Consider the following 21201-nt stretch of genomic DNA (forward strand, 5'->3'; position numbering starts at 1 on the left):
TAAACACTCACACCCAGTCAAAAGATCTGGGTTTAATCCATCACCGTTCTTTGGCCCACTCTGCCACCCCAGTTCAGACAAGGCTATATGCAAATCAGTCTGACCCTGTGCCTCATGGGAACCGTCCAGCCAGAACTGCCAAGCCATGTCTTCCCTGGACCGGAAACAAGCTTCCAAGGACCGGTTTCTGGCATTCCAGCCATCTTCAGCCCGGCTTGCTTGAATCCAGTGGCAAAGTGAGCAAGGGACTTACGTCTGAGCATACCCTGCCACACTTATGGCGGCCAACAGCGGTACCAAAGGAGCATCTGAATCAATCAAACACTCACACCCAGTCAAAAGATCTGGACCTGAAACAAGCTTCTGAGGACTGGTTCCTGGCATTCCAGCCGTCTTCGGAAGCTTGTTTCCGGTCCAGGGAAGACATGGCTTGGCAGTTCAGGCTGGACTGTTCCCATGAGGCACAGGGTCAGACTGATTTACATATAGCCATGTCTGAACTGGGGTGGCAGAGTGGGCTAAAGAACGGTGATGGATTAAACCCAGATCTTTTGACTGGGTGTGAATGTTTGATTGATTCAGATGCTCGTCCATCACCACCCCCTTTTGTACTGCTGTAGATGAAATGGCACCTTCCTGTGGTGCTGCGCCACGGGCGTTACTTGCTCATCAATGTGTAACTTGACTTTAAATTGGTTGAGCTTTCCTAGACCCTTGAAGAGATTCGTAAACTTGCTGATGATATCGGGAGCGTCTTCTACCATGTAGAGAAGGTCTATGAGTTTGAGTCGTTCCGCTGTTGGCAGTCTGAGGAGACAATCTGCTGTGTCAGGACCTTCGACTACGTGAACGTATGCTTCAATTTGTCAATCTTTGTATGTTAGTGTCGTACTAAACCTGCCTAGACATGGCAGTGGTTTCCTGGACATCCTGGTGTAGACTCGGACTGCTGCTGGTTTTAGCTTTGGTTTGGGTTTCATGCTTTGATATTCAAGAGTGCATATGTATTTCAAAGACGCTCCTGATTCTAACACAAATTTTGCTGGGTGATTTCCGATTCTGATGTCTAGTTTGGGATATTTCTTTAGTCTGTCCGGGTCTGACACCATGCATATATATTCTTCAATGTCTTGTGACACCGGTGTATGTGGCGATGATTCTCTGGACGTTGACCTTCTGGATTTGTATGAGCTGACTGAACGATCACTTGATCTTGACGAGCTATCTGAACGTCCTTCTTTACCTTTTACTGCTCGAGCATGGTGGCGCGTAGTCGGTCACGAGGTGGTTGTCTTTCGCTCCGACTGTTGCGTTTGACAGACCACTTCAAAATGATTGTCCCTTCCACAGTGGTAGCATTGTTAACCAATGGCAGGGCATTGTCCTGAGTGAGGGTATTCTTGACCACACCGGTAACATCTTGATGCAGGTCTGCCACTTCTATTGTGTCGCGGCTGATGACGTGATGACGTTCCATGGCGCGATGAAGTTATTTTGGAAGTCCGCGTGAATTTTCTTGACTTGTGGTGGTCCGAGTGACGTTTGGTGTCTGTGCGTGCTTGCACCCTGAAGGCCTGTTTTTTCTTTTCAGGCTTGGGGGCTTCCATTTTCTTTGCGTGGTTTTCCGCTTGATCATTTATCCGTGTCATCTCTTCTATTTCTTCCAGCGTATAGTGTTTCTTTAGCAGACGCCGACATAGGGATTTGGATTGGCAGCCTTCAATTATACGTAGTCACAATGCATCTTCTGTGGTGAAGGTGTCGAACTCACAATGTCGGGCCAGGCGCCTGCTGCGCACAATGAAGTCACACATGGATTCATCCTTTTTTTGTGACGGCAAGTTAAATGTGTAGCGCTCATAGTCCAAATTGCGTTTATGTAGGAATTTCCGGTCTAGGGCCCCTTTTACATCATCATATGAGGCAGCGTTGGCGGTGGGCAGTTCTTTGATGATTTGCGCAATGTCTTTCCCCACCAGGTTTCGCAGTGCTATTCGTTTTTGCTTGGAATCTTGCACTTGGGACCCAGTAATAAATTCTTCAAAATCCTCCGCCCAGCTCTTCCATTTAGGTCCCATACTATTTCCGGAGGTCAGCTCCGGTTGATCTGGTGGGTGCAGGTAGAATACTCCCATGAGCACTTGCGGCAATTGCGGGGCTTGGGCCTCTGCTCCAGTGCCTGGGGGCTGTGAGGTATCAGGCTGGGTGGTCATCTTGAGCCCGTTAATTGATTTCTCTGATCAATCGTTTCTTAAGTTCGGCGTTTTCTGTGTTTTCTTCACTTATGGGCCTAGCCTGACCTCAAGATGGCCGCCAACAAAAATCCAATGGGGGGTATATGGCCAATGCCTGACTTCAAGATGGCCGCCGCTCGGGACAGAAATCCTTTTCACACTGTCTTTCAGATGGTTTCCCTTTTTCATTACAGGGGGGGGGGGGGGGTCCAAGACTTCAATATTCTTAGTCTTGCATGGGATTCAGGCACACCCTCGCTCATTCAGTGTCACTTACACCGAGGGGGGGCTCCGGGTCGGTTTCATGCCTTCCACGTGTGTTGTTGAGACTCACACGATCCTGGGCTTGATCTGGGCTCCAACGTTGACTTCGTGGGCTTGGGCTGCACTTATTGAGCAGCGCTCCTGCTGGGCAGCATTCCAGCGATGCGTGGGTCTTCTCCGCGATTTTCGCGCCTTTCCACGCTTTGGTTGCGGTGCTGCCGGCTCTTTGATCTCCGCCCATGGTCTCATGGCGGGGCGTAGGTGATGTGGGTTCTGGACTATCCCACCTTCGTCGCCAGTGTACAATCACGCCCCTTAAGGAAGACGCGGATCCAGGAGCTGTAGAAGGCACGTCCTTATTATTCCACTTCTACCTTCATACTGAACTTTTCTTACCCACTTCCTGTTCTTCCCCCGCCCCTTCCCATCCTGCCTGCCCTGTCACAACGTAGGGTCAGGCAGACACAATACGACAGCCTGGGATAGGTAATGCCTGGGATACTTATCGGTGATCTTCATTACTCCAAGTCCTAGGGGAAGATTTTTTTTTAAAGTCATGCAACGCAATGCAGCCCCCGTGAGGCTCTGTTGCATTGTGCAACAGGGAGGGAGCAGGAGAGCGCCATAGTTTCAAAGATATGCCTCTCTCCTCCAATTCCCTTGTGCTGGCGCATCCAAAGTTGGAAAAGCACAAAGAAATGAAATGCCTCCCTTGAAGGGGCGTTAACTTTTGACGCAAACCCATGTTTACAAATCTTTGCAAATTTGGTTTTGCATCAAAAGGCATGGGTGGTGGCATGGGAACGGCCATGTACCACCCATGTAACGCAAAGCAGTGCTTCGCGTTGCTTTGCGCTACTTAAAACTGGTTCACTTTTGTGACGCAAAAGCAGCACAAAATGTTTCAAAATCTCCCCCCTAGTCTTTCTCACCACAGTTTAGTTTCCATCCCTCCATGCCCTGTTTTATGTGGGGCTTCATCTCTCCTGTGGCCTTGGTCACAAGATGGTATGTGAGGGGGCCGTTCCTTTTATATCATTGGTGGCTGGCAGTGTCTGCCGTATTGGAGGGATGGGAGGCTGCTATGCCGACTTTAATATTTGGAGTTTCTGTGGGAGGCTAAAGCTCATCGTGTCAATACTGTGGCGAGGAAGACGGATAACAAGGTACTGCTGTGTTCAGGGAGGCTTGGGTGTAACTTTTGATATGATTTGCAGTGCTGTACTGCTATTCGGCTGCTCAATTTGAAAAAGGTCTATAGCTAAATAAACAAATGACAATAAGTGGACCAAACTGATAACCTACAAAGTAATGGAAGGAGCCCACATAGAAAAGACTAATCACCAAATTGATAGAAAAATTATTTAATTTTTTATTTTATTTTAAGTCAGTATTTTTGTTTTATAATTCTTTGTTAGATTTCATGCTGTTAGATTTTTGAAGAGTAATCAATTATAAAAACAACAGCAACATAGAGATTCATAAAAAACATGACAAACAATAACATAGCATTAGACAAGAAAGACGATGGGGGCAAAGCGGTAGATGGGGAACACTACGCGCTTTTCGGCTTGTCAGCCTTCATCAGGTGACCGTCTATTGCACTGTAATTAAAAATGGGTGATAGTCATTAATATACAGTGGGCATGACAGAAAAATAATGAGTCCGCCTAGAAATATAAACTCACTCAAAAGACATATATAATTACATATTTATAAGAACTACTTCAATAGAATTTAACAGAGCCACATAGAATATATATATATATATATTACCTACTGGCGGTCGCCAGTAGGTTTATATAGTTAGGATTTTTTTCCTTTGGGATTTCGGAAAATTCTATGTCGAATAACTTTGGCGTTTGTGGACGGAATTGGCTGGAATTTGTCAGGAAAAAGGCACATTTTGTTTCTGAGCGGCCCCTGAAAATTTGGGGGGGTTTCGTCAAGGGGGAGCCGAGATAAAAGGGGAGTCCCAAAACGGGTTTTTCCCATTCATTTTTCCGTAGGGCGGTTGGAATCACTTTTAGCTCGAACGGCTGAATGGATTTACACGAAACTTGGCAAAATTGTAGATATGGTTTACCCGACGTGCCTTTGCTATGTCTTATTATATGTGCTCCAGTGGATTTTGAGAAATTACCGTTTTTAAAAACAGATATATCTGTGACAGCGTCCCGGTTAGCGCCCCGGTTCGCGTACCTGACGTGTAACGGAACTTCGCGAGGAGAAGCGGATTGGATCCCTGGTGACTGTGAACATTCTAAACAGTCCGGAGCGGCCGCCATCTTGTGTCTCGGTAGGATCGAGACACAAGAGGTGGCAAAAAGAAAGGGGGAAATGAGCATAAGGGGGCAGAGTACATCCTCCCTGACCCCCTAGGTTTGATGAGGGGTCTTTAAAAGGGCCCCGCGGGGCAAAAAAAAATAATTTTTATTATCGTTTTTTTGCGGGGGAGCGCTTGGTACGCGCACCGGGAAGCGGTCCGGGGAGCGTAATATAGGGAAAATAGAATGAAAGAATGTTCAAATAATGTATGTATATTGATTGTTCTTTTTTTTATTTTTTTTATTTTTTTTATTTAAGTACCAACATGTAGGTACCAATGCAGAGTCTAAAAATAAAAATACACCGTTTCCTTTGTAGATATCTTGCATGTTGTTTCAGAAGTTATTGTGGTATATGGAATTCATAGCATAGTCTGTGAGGAAAGCAGAAAGACTATGGAGGCAGGAGATGAAAAAGAGATGTTAAATACACATTGGAGATAAAATAGTGGGAGAAAGGAAGTAACTATGAGCAAACTTACTATGTTACACAAAAAAGTTGCACAGTATATTTAAAGTCTGACTTTACATTATAATCAATTTGGTACAAGTTTAAAAAATACATATAAAAATGAATAATGTCTCAAACAATTTTTGAATTTTTAAATATAAATTTATTTCTCAGATTCGTTTTCAAAATTTAAAAGAACTTCTAATATTTGATTGTCAGAAATGTCCTCATTTTCAATCAGGAAATCTACTGATTCTACACATTGAAGTAGTTCATAGTCCCGTGATTCATCCATGAATTCTGAGTCATTGGGTTCAATAACTTTATCTTTGTTGCTTTCCAGAACAATTTCGATGGTATTTTTTTGCTCTCCTTCCATTTTTGTGCTGTAATTTGAATTTAAAAAAAATATATCAGTAGAGATATGGCACTGTTGGGTTTAAGTTCAGACAGGTAGTTTCGTTTTTTAACAGGGATTTTATCTTTGGGCAGTATATGGTATCAGAGTGGAAGTAAAAATATAAAAAAGTGTATGTGATAAAGCCTAAGTAGATTCATAATTATACAAGACAAGCCTAAATCCATCCATAACTATAACAGAGAAATCTCTCTTATTCTATAACTATTACAGAGGGATAGTATATAACTATCAGAAAATATTTTCCTAATTAACTTAAAGTGCACAACATACTTCAGTTTTTAAAATAACATCTTACCTTTCAAAAAGAAGTTTAAGTTGTCAGTTGAAATGCACTTGAAATGTACTTCAGGAAGTAATAGTCAAAATGGCTGTGTTTCTCTCTCTTTCTTTATATATATTCAGGTACATAACCAATCAAATGTCAAGAAATAATAGAAGATAATGAAAGTAGCATTTTAATTGGTTGTCAATTCTAACACTTCATAAGTGTCTTTGTTAGGTAATTTACCTCAGGATATTTAGTCAGGCCTACAGCATAATTTTCTCAAAGGAATTCCATCAAATTTGGGTAAATGGTAGGGACTGCTATGTAGTAGGGCCTATTCTATATTTGATGAAAGTGTCTCTAGTGGTTTTTCTGTAAATTACTTTCCCACCTTTTTTTAGCGAGCGCTCACCGGTGCACGCCCCGGTATGCGAACCGGCAGCGTTACGGGAGTCCTCCATTTTGTGTATCCTAGAATTGAGACACAAGATGGAGGACAAACAATGTTCGAAATGGGTAGAAGGGGCGCGGTAGACACTTTGTGACCCTCTAGGTTTTCTGAGGGGGGCTTAGGACGCTCATATAGGCAAAAAAAAAAAGAAATTGCGTGGGAAGCGCCCGGTACGCGCACCGGTAAGCGAACCGGGGAGCGTACTTTGGTGAAAAAAATAAAAAAAAGTTAGAAAAAGATAAACGTTTTGAATGATCAGAGGTAGGGTAGCAATGAAAAGAGCTATTGGGTTCTGTGGCTAATTAAGGTACTTACAAGTAGGTTCCAATGCACACTTTTAAATTCACGAGGAATATTCTATTCCCCTCATCGGAGAAGTGCACACCATCTCCTCTGTAGATGTCTTGCATGTTGTAACGCAAGTTATTGTTGTATATTAAACCCATTGTAAATTATCTCATGTAAGCAGAAACAGATTTATTCACATGTTTCCGTGCTTTCTCAAATTGTGGAAAAAATTGGTTGGACCACTTCCATTTCTGTCATTGGCATATATTGGAATATACCAAGGCAGTTTGGGGAAAAAGTGTCATCAATTGATGAAAGGTGTCCTTTAAAAGCATTTCCAGACCAACCCCAGTCATAGTCCCAAAATCAATTCCACCACAGTGCACTATTAAGAGGTTAGGGTTTGGCAGATGCATAAAAAATTATATTACAAACATATAAAATATATTTTTCATTTAAAAGAATAATACATTTAACAGTTTTTGATATTTGCAATAAAAAAACATTGAAATTCACTGAAAAAACCATAGGTTATAGACCATATTTAGTTAGGAATTAGTATTTACAAAACGATGAAAATTCACTGAAAAAACCATAGGTTATAGACCATATATAGTTAGGGATTAGCATTTACAAAACCTTATTTTACTCACACAAAACCATTGAAATTCGCATATATAGTTAGTTGCACTAACTATATATCGCGCACCTGCAATCCACTGCTGATGATGTCACATATTACATCTTTCATGACATGGTCAGTGACATCACTGATGACATCACTGATGACATCTCAAATGACATCACTGATGACATCACTGACTACAACATCCAGTGTCTGTAAAGTTAAAATATGTCTTACATATTGAAGAATGAGTGGATGTATAAGTGTCTGGATGAAGGATTTAGTAGGTGCATGACTAACTGTATGAGTGAGTGATTAAATGTGTCTCACTGAGTGCATGGGTTAGTGACTAAACTGTCTTAATTTGTGCATCATTATGTCTGTTGTTCTGTAAACTGCTGCATGTGTTGATCAGTAGCTATATGAGTAACTATATGGGTTATTGATTGGTTGCCCGAGTATTTGTATGGGAGACTGAGTGTGTGTGTGTGGGTGGCTGGGAGGTGTGCATAGATGTGTGAGCAGTTGATTCACTAGATGTATGGGTTCAACAGTGCATGTGGAATCAGCTGTATGGGCGGTTGACTGTGTGCATGAGTGTATTGGTGAGTGAATGGATATCTCAGTGCTACATGTCAAAGTAAGTACATATGTAAAAGACAGTACATGTGAGAGTTGACATATATAAATAACTGTGCATAAGAGCCAGTGAATGTGTGAGTGGCTGTATGGATCATTGTAAACTTGTATCAGGCATTGTATAAGAGAGTAAATATGTGTTAGTATATGTTTGAATAAGTAAGGTGTGTATAACTGTATAGTTGAGGAAATGGAGGTGTGATTGATTTTTTGCATGACTGACTAGGTATGTGAGTAACTCCATGGATGAGTGACAGTCTGTGAGTGTCTGTTTACACTGATTGTATCTAAGGTTATATTAGAATCTGAAGAGGTTCATCGTATTATCACATGAATGATATCATCAGTGATGTGATGAGTAATGTCAAATGAGATGTCATCAGTGATGTCATCAGTGATGTCATTTGAGATGTCATCAGTGATGTCATTTGAGATGTCATCAGTGATGTCACTGACCATGTCATGAATGATGTAATATGTGACATCATCAGCAGTGGATTGCGGGTGCGCGATATATAGTTAGTGCAACTAACTATATATGCGAATTTCAATGGTTTTGTGTGAGTAAAATAAGGTTTTGTAAAATGCTAATCCCTAACTATATATGGCCTATAACCTATGGTTTTTTCAGTGAATATATATATATATATATATATATATATATATATATATATATATATATATATATATATATATAAAGCTGATATATACATTACACATAGAAACATGTGTTTAATGAAGAAATTGGGAAACACTAATCTGCTGTTATCAGAACCACACAGATTATATACATATGAAAAACTAGTACATGAAACATGAAAACATATGTGTGAAACAGATTTCCAGGTTCCAATAGTCTGCTGCACATAGTCATTTCATATAGAGAAATGTCATTAACAAAAACATTGCTGCTATTCGGCTGCTGCCACAGCAACACAGTGATCTGTGGAGAGAGCACAGGCAAATAATTGGTGCTAGGGTTAGTGGTTGTTTTTCCTGTGCTACTGCTTGTTGGCTGATGCCACTGTGATTGGACCATTCTGACTACTGATCTTGTAAAACTGGATACACCTTCAGCTGGTGCTAATTTTGGTAGGTCATTATTTGTGTGTGTTAGAAATCACATGGGGCCAGATGTAGGTAAATCACATTTACCGATTTTGAAATACCGAATTTTACCGATTCGGTATTTCAAAATCGGTAAATGTGATGTAGGTACCAACATCTGGATTAGTTACCGATTCCTTAAGAATTCGGTATTTACCGATTCGGTAAATACCGAATCAGTATTTGCTATTGAATCCTATGGGCCTTGAAGCCCATAGGATTCAATTCAAATACCGATTCGGTATTTACCGAATCGGTAAATACCTAATTTGTCAAGGGTGCAGGGGGTGTCACTTTGACACCCTCTAGCACCCCCAAAACGGGCATGTGTGCAATGTGGCACACACGTTTCAAAAAGGAGGGTTGCTGAACTGTTCCTAAAGGAGATTAAACAGATTGGCTCGACCGAAGGTGTGTATTTTACACCTTTGGGCATCCATTATGTTGGACGTGTTTGCCTCACACACCCAAGTGTGTCATGCTTCATCATATGCATTTGCTCCTCGTCGGGGAGGCGGTGCAATCCCCGACGGGCTCACCTCAGAGAGGGGCTCTTTGGCGGAGATCTTTTTGTCCAACAGCCTATTGGTGAAGTGCGGGTATGTGGGCCAGGGCAATCAGTATCCTGATGAAGAGTGAATTAAAATGTAGCAGGGGGTGCCGGAAACCACTTTATTCTGGGTGTCCCCCTACTGCAGTTAAAAAGTGGAAATAGCTCGCTGGGTGACGGCAAGTTAGGTAGCGTAACCCTAAACGAGACTAAAGTGAGGGTTGGTCAACATGTTTCTCGCATGGGAAGTACCCGCGATTCTTCAGGACCTAGTGAAGGTGAAAAGTTGTTAAAAGGATAAAAAGGAAACCATGCTAATTTCATGTGTCTCGTGTGAATTACCTCAAGGGATTTACCTCAGGGGATAATCCTATGCCTAAACAATAAGGAAAAAGAAGAACATGGTTAAACAGTTGTAACGTTCTCTAGTAAAGGCATCCACGGTCACAGCCAATACAACAACAAAGTGCAGTGAAATAGCGGTAGTGTGTGGGAGTTCACACGACCAAAACATGCTAGTGTTGTCGTAGGGTGAGCACTCTTCCACACTGTGTGCGTGACTAGTGTGGTGTGAACTTAAAACCAGTGTAATTTAAAAACCGCAGCAGCAATCTCAAGGAGAGTGTCATGGCTAAAGAGTAGAGAACGTAAACAGTGGTGGTGGTACGATGTTAACTCACCTAAAGGTCTTGGACAAATTTCCACCTGAGTTGTCGGCGGGTCGGTACAACGGGGGTTGCCTATAGAGCTGGCTGAAGGAGGGGGAGGTATTAGTAAAATAAACCCCTTGTAGAGGTTGAGAAAAGGTTAACTATGGCATAGGGGGTTGCCAGGTGTAGGAATAGGAAGGGATTGTCTTACCTCTAGTTACCCGTGTCCGTGCGAAGTCACCTACCCATCACCGCCGAGCTCGAATAGGTAAAGGCGCTCGGGGGCGTGTACTATTTATAGGTGACCTCGTCATAGGTTAGCGCCAGTCGACGCCCACTACATGGATCACGTGTTATCTAATGTGGTAGACACAGCCATAGTTAAGTGGTGTTGGACAGAGTTAGAATTGGTCCGGATCCAGTGGATCAGTAAATTAAAAGTGGAACAGACAAGGAAAACTCATAGGAACTAGTAAAAGTAATGTCATGTATATTGTGAACATGAAGGGTTATCAACCGACTGGTGGATGGAATAGACGGTGGCTAGTTTAACGAGTGCCAGGGAATGTCTTCATTTAGCCCTTGTTTGTCTGTAGAGAGGCGATGAACCCATCTTTGTTCTTTACTGAACAGGGCATTCTTTGGGCAGTTGGGACTGGATTCAAGGACAACCCACCCAATAGAGTCCGCATTGTGCTGATTTTCCACATAATGTTTGCACATTTTGGTGTGTGTTTTCTTACACCGAAAATTACTGCGGTGCTCAATGATACGTGTCTTAATTGGGCGGGTTGTCATCCCAATGTATTGGAGACCGCACGGGCATGTGAGCATATATATGCAGTTGCTGGTATTGCAATTAGTGTGGCCCCGGATTTCCCATTTAAAGGTATCAGAAAGTTGTATTGTTTTTTGGGGAGCAGTGTATTTACAAACCCCGCAATTGCCGCATGGGTAGTGGCCGGTGACCGGGGGTAGATTCCATAGGGTCTGTTGGGCGCACTTCTTGGTCGTTTTGGGTCTGGTGTTGATAAGAATGTCTTTCACGTTTTGTGACCTTTTGAATGCGAACCTTGGTTGTTCGAAGTTGATGTCTCCTGTGTTAAGGATCCCCCAATGGCGTTTGATTGTGCTCTTGATTTTGTTCGATATTGGGGTGAACGTTGTGACACAGGTGATGGGTTGGATCTCAGTGGGTGTTTTTTCCCGTCTCTCCAGTAGGGCTGCTCTGTTATTGTTTCTGGCCCGTTTGTTAGCTCTCGCGACCTCTCTTGTTGGGTAACCTCTGTCGAGCAGATTCCTAGACAGGATGATGGATTCTTTTTTATAGTCTGCGATGTCACTGCAGTTGCGCCTGATTCGGAGAAACTGTCCGAAGGGTAAATTCGAGCGTAAAGCTTTAGGGTGGTGGCTATCATAGTGTAGCAAGCTATTACGATCTGTAGGTTTCCTGAACATTGTAGTCTGGAGTCTGCCCTCCAGCAATTTGATCGTCAGGTCAAGGAAGGCAATCTCCTTAGCTGAGGAAGACATGGTAAAGTGATGATAAGGGTTCAGTGTATTAACCCATTCAAAGAAAGCCTCATGAGAGCTGGGTGGGCCCGTCCATAGGATGAGGATATCGTCTATGAAACGTTTCCACATTCTGATGTTATCTGAGAAAGGATTCGATTGATGGTGAATGTGTCTTTCTTCGAAATCTGCCATGTACAGACACGCCACTGACGGGGCAAAAGTGCTGCCCATCGAGGTCCCCTGGGTCTGGTGAAAATATTTGCCCTTGAACTCAAAGAAGTTTTCCGTGAGCGCTAGGGTGGCACATTCCATGATGAATGAAGGTGGGGTATTTGAGTTCCATTCCTCCAGTCCCAGGCGTGACTCAATGACCTCTAGTGTGGCCCTCTGGGGGATGTTGGTATAGAGGGCCTCAACATCTAGAGTAATCAGGAGATCGATATGCTCCAGGTCTTGGAGGGAGTTCAGAAGCCGTAGGACATCAGTGGTGTCCTGGATGTAGGAGGGAATGCGTTTGACTAGAGGTTGTAAAAAGTGATCGCAAAATTGCGATAGTGGTTCCAGTACAGAATCAATACCTGAGACTATGGGTCTCCCAGGGACTGGCCTTGTTCCCTTATGAATTTTGGGCAGTATGTAGAAATATGGAACCCTTGGATCTTTTTTCGTCAGGAATTCTGCCTCCTTCTTGCTGATCCATCGCTCGCATTCTGCAGTTTCCACTAAGCCTGTGATAGTAGTTTGTAGGCGTGGGGTAGGGTCACTGGGAATGGGAGTGTAGTACCGTTGATCATTCAGTTGCCTAGAACATTCAAGTTCATAATCTGTGGCTTTCATCAGAACCGTGGCGCCACCTTTGTCAGCTTGTTTTATGGTGACAAGGGGGTCGTCTGCCAGTGATTTTAACACTTCCATCTCATTGCGGGAAATATTGGAGTGTCTAGTTTGTCGGTCAAGAGCATCAATGTCTTTGAGTACTGCTTGTTCAAAAGTCAGAACCTCATTAGGAACCATCCCATTATGGGGAGTGAAGGTAGATGGGTTATGTAGACCCGAGTCTTCTGTTGGTTCGCAGGGCTTACCATCAAAGAAGGCTTTGAGTCTGACCTTTTTAAAGAATGATTGGATCTCCCTGGTCTGATTGAACAGGTCAATTCTGGGTGGTGGAACAAAACCTAGTCCTTTTTGGAGGACTTTTTCCTCGCTCTCTGTCAGGAGGCGATCCGAAAGGTTGACTACAAGGCTCATTTTGGTCCTGACCTGCTCGTGCTCCGTGTGTCCATCCCCTGGGGGCGTGTGTCCTCCCATTGCACTCTCTTCTCTGAGGCGTTGCCTCGCTTTCGCCCGCGCCCTCTGCCCCAACCTCTGCCTAAAAAATGGGGGCGTGCAGACCCTTGAGGTGCGAAGAATGGTGGGTACTGTGGAGCGAAGGGTGGTTGGAACTGCGGAAATTGTGGGTATTGCCAAAACGGGGGGCCCATGGGTTGCCCTTGTTGGGGAAAGTTAGGGTAATTATGAAAGTTCTGTTGCCCTCGACCCCTGCCTCTTTTGGCCCTAGGTTGTATGTTTGATATTTCATTGTCATCGCTGTTCTCAGATCCACTGTTAGAACCTCTCCTGGATGAGGTTGTGCTCGAGTCTGAGTTATAATTGGTTCCTGGGGGGACATAGTCTTCCTTAAGGTAAGGATAGACTTTTTCCTTCGAGAACCTCTTGATGTCCTTTTGGAGTTTGGCCACTTTTTGGTTCATGAGGTACTCCTTATGCTCTGCCATTTCTTTATTAAGTTCGGCAAATTTGGTTTTGAAACCTGTGTTTTGGGCCGCTGTCTTAAGGGCTGCCTCAGCCGCCTGAATGCGGACTAAGAGGGCGTCTGCTAGTCGTTTTGCAGTATTAACGATGAGGATCAAGAGGTCGTGGGTACACTTCCACGATACTTGAGACCACTCGACTTTAAACTGTCCGTCTTCCCAGAAAATCCTTGGAAAGTTTTTAACTATCAGGCCATTGGGAGCAATTTTGGCTTTGAAGTATTCTGCCATCATCGTTCCATGTATTGTAATCCTTATCCATTCCCGTTTAAGATCTGCCAGGGATTGCCACTCAGTAGTGTTGCTCACTGAGGCTGTTTCTACATCTATGCCAAAGAGTGATGGAGTTCTCATAATTGCCGCTGCGTCCTCTTCCCCGAAACGTAGTCCTTGACCTTCCATATTGGTGGAGTCAAGGGACACGTTCCTGGATGAAAAGGGGATCCTTCAGAATTGAAGGGTGGTAAAGAAGACTGAAAAGAAGGTGCGTTACCCACTAGGGGTAAGGTGCGTGACTAACCAATGTGGTATAACAGTCACTAGGTGGGGGATATGAACAATCTAACCCGCCAGGATTGAGCTCCCACGGTTTGCACCGTGCATAAGCAGTCGTCAAAAAGGAGGGAGAGGGATCAGTCGATCAGACGGGCACCAATTACCACCCAAAGAGAGGGAGGAAGGTCCAGTATCAGCTTGTGCCCGTGTAGCCTAAACGTTTCAAAAAGGAGGGTTGCTGAACTGTTCCTAAAGGAGATTAAACAGATTGGCTCAACCGAAGGTGTGTATTTTACACCTTTGGGCATCCATTATGTTGGACGTGTTTGCCTCACACACCCAAGGGTGTCATGCTTCATCATAGGCGTTTGCTCCTCGTCAGGGAGGCGGTGCAATCCCCGACGGGCTCACCTCAGAGAGGGGCTCTTTGGCTGAGATCTTTTTGTCCAACAGCCTATTGGTGAAGTGCGGGTATGTGGGCCAGGGCAATCAGTATCCTGATAAAGAGTGAATTAAAATGTAGCAGGGGGTGCCGGAAACCACTTTATTCTGGGGGTCCCCCTACTGCAGTTAAAAAGTGGAAATAGCTCGCTGGGTGACGGCAAGTTAGGTAGTGTAACCCTAAACGAGACTAAAGTGAGGGTTGGTCAACATGTTTCTCGCATGGGAAGTACCCGCGATTCTTCAGGACCTAGTGAAGGTGAAAAGTTATTAAAAGGATAAAAAGGAAACCATGCTAATTTCATGTGTCTCGTGTGAATTACCTCAAGGGATTTACCTCAGGGCATAATCCTATGCCTAAACAATAAGGAAAAAGAAGAACATGGTTAAACAGTTGTAACGTTCTCTAGTAAAGGCATCCATGGTCACAGCCAATACAACAACAAAGTGCAGTGAAATAGCGGTAGTGTGTGGGAGTTCACACGACCAAAACATGCTAGTGTTGTCGTAGGGTGAGCACTCTTCCACACTGTGTGCGTGACTAGTGTGGTGTGAACTTAAAACCAGTGTAATTTAAAAACCGCAGCAGCAATCTCAAAGAGAGTGTCATGGCTAAAGAGTAGAGAACGTAAACAGTGGTGGTGGTACGATGTTAACTCACCTAAAGGTCTTGGACTAATTGCCACCATGTGGCACACAGACATGCCCTAAGGGCACGTCTGTCTGTCACATGGCACATGTGTACATGCACAGATGTGCATGTACACAGGAATCGGTATTTTACCATTGATTTGTATTCCATGGTAAAATACCGATTCTGAAAGCCATGTGCCAATGGAATATTGGTTACCCACATTGCATTTTCGGTAATTTTACCGAATCGGTAAATATTACCGATTCTGTAAATTTACCGATTCGGTCATAATAACGATTCGGTAAAATTACTGAATATATGCCCCTACATCTCCATAGCCCTTTACCGATCGGAAACGGCCGAAAATCGGTATTTTCAGCCGATTCCGATCGGTAAAGGGCTACCTACATCTGGCCCATGGTCTTTTCACTGAACAAGTAAGTACAACCGCTCTGTGTTATTCTAGGCGCTGTCCAAGGTAGCCCTAAGGCAGTCAAGCCACTCAGAATATGTTGGGAGAAAGAACTTCGGGGACTGACTTTAGATCGAAACGTAATGAGCATTTTAGTGCAATTAGAGTGAGTCAGATAGGAGTTTAGAATAGTGAGTTTTCTGTATGATCTCGATAAAATGTCCTCTCTGTTAAAGTAGACTGCAAGAATATTTTTGGGGAACAACTGTGGTATAATTTCGTCTCGGCTAACCCACAATGGTCTCCTTTGCATATTTCTAAATGTTCAACGCTCCAAATGTAACTTCTGCCATTCCCCTGGGAACTGCTTGGCACCAAAGCCTCAGTCATCAGTCATTACACAAACCGGTTGATCATCATTTGCACAATGCTGCAGTTTAGCGCCGCACCGCATTTTGCAAAAAGTGCTATTTTACTCCGTTTATTCGTCAATTAATCGGTGGTATTTTGCGACCACAAACACCATCGTTCCTATTTGTCATACGTGCACTAAGTCGAAACATTAATTTGCGTTTATGTCCTCCGAACTGTCCCACAAATGACAGCAGCTTGCGAACTTTTCTTTAACGGAAAGTTTGTTTACATGTGTAACGCAAGCAAGAAGAACGATGCAATATCATGTAAACTGCTTTAGGAAACGTTGTGCTGGTGCATGACCGTTTTGCACTGACAGTTGCACCGATGACCAATGCAACCCGAACATTCTCGCCTACACCCATTGACAAAAAAACAACGGTGTGGACTGACCACTAAAATGCGAGTTTGTATCAGTCGTTCTGTGCAAATGTGGCTCAAGCACCGTTGTAAAACTGCCTGGCACGTGCAGTTTACATGACTATGCCGCACGTTAATTGTAATGCGGGATATGAGATAAAATAGCAAGATGTGACATATTTTCAATTAACTTAATGTCAGCGTCTATGACAATTATAGAAAAACACATATCTTGTAAACTTTCTTTGAATATGTGATGACACCTTTCCTCATATTGTTTTATTTAGAACAATGTATTTCTTTCATCTTGCACTTGGTAATTGTTGTTTTCTTTTCCATTATGAACGTGTTTCATTTAGCTTGATGTATTTGTATTTCAAGCATGCAGAAAGAGGGAGGGAGCCAGGGTGCAACTGAAGAAAGTGTTGTCACTGATTAAAGCGCCCACCCCCTACATTCTGTACATCAAAGCACATCTCCTTGATCTGGAGTTGGTCTTCAGTGTTCTCTTCTCACCTATCATTCTTGCGAATAAAGCAGTTGTTTTAATTGCGGATCGACTTGAGGTGTTAATTGCCCAAATATCTCGTTTCCCACGATTACTATTTTTTTACAAGACTACATTACCGACAGCATAATAATTGCCCACTGCCTGGAGCTCCAAACCATAATTGCACAGAGCTTGTAATCATGTGTCTGACAAATCTTTCTGCAGCTCCAGGATAGTATTGCTTTTCCGACGTGTGAACATGTCTTTTATATGGCTCTGGTGATTTTTCCATTGTGGAATAGGATCTTCAGAAGGAGAGACATTGGAAATCAATGTGGAGTAAGAAGAAGCTCTAAGGGGGTGGGGGGCATGCTGTGCATGATGTCACAATATGTCCCAAACCCCAAGTGCACATCATCAGGAAAAGCAGTTCTCGAATGTTTACTATGTTGATTGACACTGATGAGGGACTGTGTGTACAGAGAACTGTTTCTCTTCACTGGGTGTCTCCTTTATTAAATGTACGATTAATCCTTAAGAGGGATTCAAAATGTAATTTGAGAATGGACCCATTTGTTGACTTGCGATTGGTTTTAACTAGTGTGAACTGTTAAAAAATGAGTTATAATCATATGCAAATATATTGGCTGTGTTAATTATCCCAGTCCCTTGAATTAAGACTTTGTCGCGTCATGTTTAACATTAGAGCTAGAACAGCTAAACTAAGAAATGGTCACAAAGACCAACATTAACTAGTCTTTAATTGTACTGATTACAGATCGGTAACTGTAAGAATGTGACAGTTATGTCTCTCCGCTCCAACAAATTGGAATTTCTTCCTGAGGAGATCGGGCAGATGCAGAAACTGAGGGTATTAAACCTGAGTGACAACAGGTATGTGTCCTGCCAACCCTAAGCTTTATTCATGCATAACAATATGTTTTTGAATATGAAAATAATGTGTCATCCATGTATTCTTTCCTAGTGCATGTTATATTGTAAATTGAAGGAATACGTATTTGAATAAGCTTTACCTTCTGGACAGACATGTACATGCAAAGATCATTTCATGATGAGCACTTAAATATAGAAATAGTTGGTGTAAGTGTCTGAATAACTCAGGGGAGAACAATTTGTGGACTCCCATTACGCCATTTAGTGTGTAAACATGTGCCTTGTGAGGTAAAATATGGCTTCTGTAAGAAAATCTGGGCTATCTAGCTCCTGGTAGCATATATACCAAGCAATAGGCTTTTCCCCAGAGCAGTGTGTGTTACACATTTAAGCAGAAATGCCACAACAATAAAATCAAGAAACCAAGTAGTAAAGTTCCAAACCAATTCAATAAAAGGAAGATAAATGTAATGAACTAAGTGACAATATTGGATTAGGGGATCAGATAGTATGAATTGGTGAAGAAAAGACCAAAAATTCACCCCAAGGCACAACGGTGGAGTAAAAGTCAATGCTGCCCACCAGAGGTCATTCTTGCATACTGGTCTCTCCCACACAGACTGGGAGAAAAGGGCAGTGACAGTTATGTTTGAAGGAGATGCTCTGACAACCGCCAAGAGTTCAAATGTCTTTAAATAATGGATATATTCCTCTTGCTCATTGAAACAGTGCCTAGACAGCTGGGCTACGAGGTTATAGCCATCAGTGAGGGTAGGTGCAGCCCATTTCTCAAGCTTTGGAGTCCAGCACAGGCCCCATTGCCTTGTGCTTCTTCTAATTTATCTTTCTTATGCCCTTCATCTCCTCTAAGATTACATGAGCCCTGCTGGCATGATGCTTGAGAAACACTCCCAAAGCTTCTTCATTAGGAAACCAAGACGCAAGACCTAAGTCTTTCTTCAGGCAGATAGAACAACAGGTTCCACTCTCGTCTGTTATTCTTCCACGTCAAGCTGGATTAAGAGGTGGATGTGGTGGGCAGATTTTCTTGAAAGATTCATTAGCTGGTGAAGGGTGATAAGTCCTGATCCAATTCTAAGACATGTCCCACTGCTAACCCATCATTCTTTTTCAGCTGTTTCTGCTGTTTTACCCTAAATAATCTCTAGAGACTTTTCTCTGGGCAGTGGAGAGTCATAAAAAGGACTGGACCCCAGAGTCAGTGAGTGGGACTATCTTATGAAAATGAGGGACCACTCCTTGAAAACAAACAATGGATGAGTCTGAAGTCAGGCCCCTACTTGCTAAGAGTGGTAATATGTTTGTTGTGCATAAACCTCCAACCAAGGCTTTCATCGTACTAAGAACATGTTTACTGTCAACCTCAAAGATTCCCAGGCCCCACCCTGATATTTGTGATACCAGGCGTTGTTCTTGCCTTCTCTCCTCACTCACATTTCAAGATTAATAGCCTAGCAATCGAACGTCCCAGCCTTTCTGCCAGTAGACCAAGTCTGTTTTTATTTTACCAGAAAGGTTTTTCATGCCTTAGCAATCAACCAATTGTTTTCCCTTGGAGTAGGGAGAGCCAGGCCAAAACGGAATTTGTTACTCTCCAGCCTTTCAAGCAGAGAAAGGCAAGCTTTAATAAATATCAGCTTTGGAGCATATTTAACAAAAATCTATTTTTAGCACTGGATTTTAATTTAGATAAATATTACAAAAACTAATTTATGTAGCTTTTTTCAGTACATGACATATTGAAATGATGACTTTTATTCAAAAGGTGTTCCTACTACATGCTGCCTATTTAGTAAAAGAGGGATTTTGTAACCTGTCACCACCCCGACATACATCTAAATTTTAGGCATGCTTATCTTTTTCATACTATGCACCCAGAGTATGCTCTCTACAAGGTATTTCTTATATTAGCTCATGTAAAAATTAGGCGTTTATAGATGTCAAAATTGTTATTTGACTTATGCTTATGGTTATTTGAACCATCCTGCCCTAGATCTAATATGACGAGTCATAGCACTGGGACGCCCTCGGGTAGCTACGCGCTCTGGAAATTTAATTCAAATTCAAATTCAAAATGCTTGCTGCATCTCTGCTTTCAGCAGTTGGGGACTGCACTGGAACGCCTGGAGTCATGCTTTTAAAGTCATTCATGTGGGGGGTGTAAACCTAAAATGCAGCAATATGCAACAGGTAACTCTTACGCCATTGGTGCAGTTTCTGCACCATATTAACCTCTTAAGCGCTGCCGACGGCCAACGGTCGTCACGAGCGCTACCTCCCCAGTGCTGCGCACGACCATTGGACGTCCATTCAGCACTAGTTCCAATGGACAGCGCATCACTGGGGAGGGATATTTGCGCCGCAGCTAAGGTGTTAATATGGTTTGCATAAACGTCAAATATGCTTATTGAGGGTAGCCAAACATTCACCATATTTAAAGGTCAGAATACATACTCTAGGAAATATTTAGCACTTAGTGTAAATACCAAATCTAGTCTAAATAAATGATTAATTTGAGATGAAACAAAATGAAAAAAATCCCTACTGCTTCCACTAGTGAAATCTATGCCTGTTTATTATTATGACCGCATTGACGGGGAGGGATATGCAGGCTGGTCTAATTAATCCGGCCGCGTTCGGGTGCTATGTGCTCTGAGCTGTGAGTGGGTTGGTTTTGAAAGTTGTATCGGACCTTATATTGGCACTGTAATTGAGACGTGCCATACAGTTGCTGAAAATATAGTCTTGGAAACATGCCAGAGGAGTTCTTTCCTTGTAATTGGACGACCTCTTAATGCATAGATTAGCGTTGCAGTCCGAGTGGAAGGATTCAAGGCACACAGAGGGAGAGTGCCGATGCCAGTGAAGGTGCCTTTCCGCTCTCCCTGGCTCATATAACATGAAGCTATGAATGGATGGTATATATGTTCATTAATGTTATGTTATGTTATGTTAATTTATTTCTTCTATAGGGCTCGGCTACTCCAAGGAGCATCCCGGCGCTTTGGCGAAGAGTATCAGCAGATAAAGCAACAATATAACAACTAAAATGCAGACAGAAGAAAGGGAAAGAGATTATTTGGTAAAAAGCCACGTTTTAAGATCTTTTCTAAAAGCAAGAAGACTGGGAGCCTGTCTAAGGGAAAGTGGTAGTTCATTCCAAGCCTTCGGAGCTAGGTAGCGGAATGACCGACCTCCCATCCTTGCACGCCTGATAGCCGGGACTGTCATCTTGGATAAACAAGATGATCTCAAAGTCCTGCTAGGTACATATCGGGAAAGACGTTTCCTTATGTACCTGGGGCCAGTGCCTTGTAAAGCTTTGAAGGCAAAAGTCAGGCTCTTGAAAAGAATTCTCTTTGCGATCGGTAACCAGTGTAAGGTGTTCAGTAGGACAGTGGCACCTGCTCTTCTCGGGAGCCCATAGTGGAAAGGGGCGACC

The 21201-nt window shown here is 43.0% G+C and overlaps 1 protein-coding gene across 1 annotated transcript in view; it reads left to right on the forward strand.

Annotated features, from left to right (window-relative positions):
• LRRC7 (leucine rich repeat containing 7) overlaps nt 1-21201 on the forward strand; it is a 1701172-nt gene that overhangs the window by 1131427 nt on the left and 548544 nt on the right. Inside the window, exon 12 of the mRNA XM_086936257.1 lies at nt 17623-17738. Within this exon, the coding sequence (XP_086792383.1) occupies nt 17623-17738 (116 nt within the window). The remainder of the gene's footprint in view (nt 1-17622; nt 17739-21201) is intronic.

Source organism: Lissotriton vulgaris, chromosome 1_1 (genome assembly GCF_964263255.1).
Source record: "Lissotriton vulgaris chromosome 1_1, aLisVul1.2, whole genome shotgun sequence".
Taxonomy (NCBI): Eukaryota; Metazoa; Chordata; class Amphibia; order Caudata; family Salamandridae; genus Lissotriton; species Lissotriton vulgaris.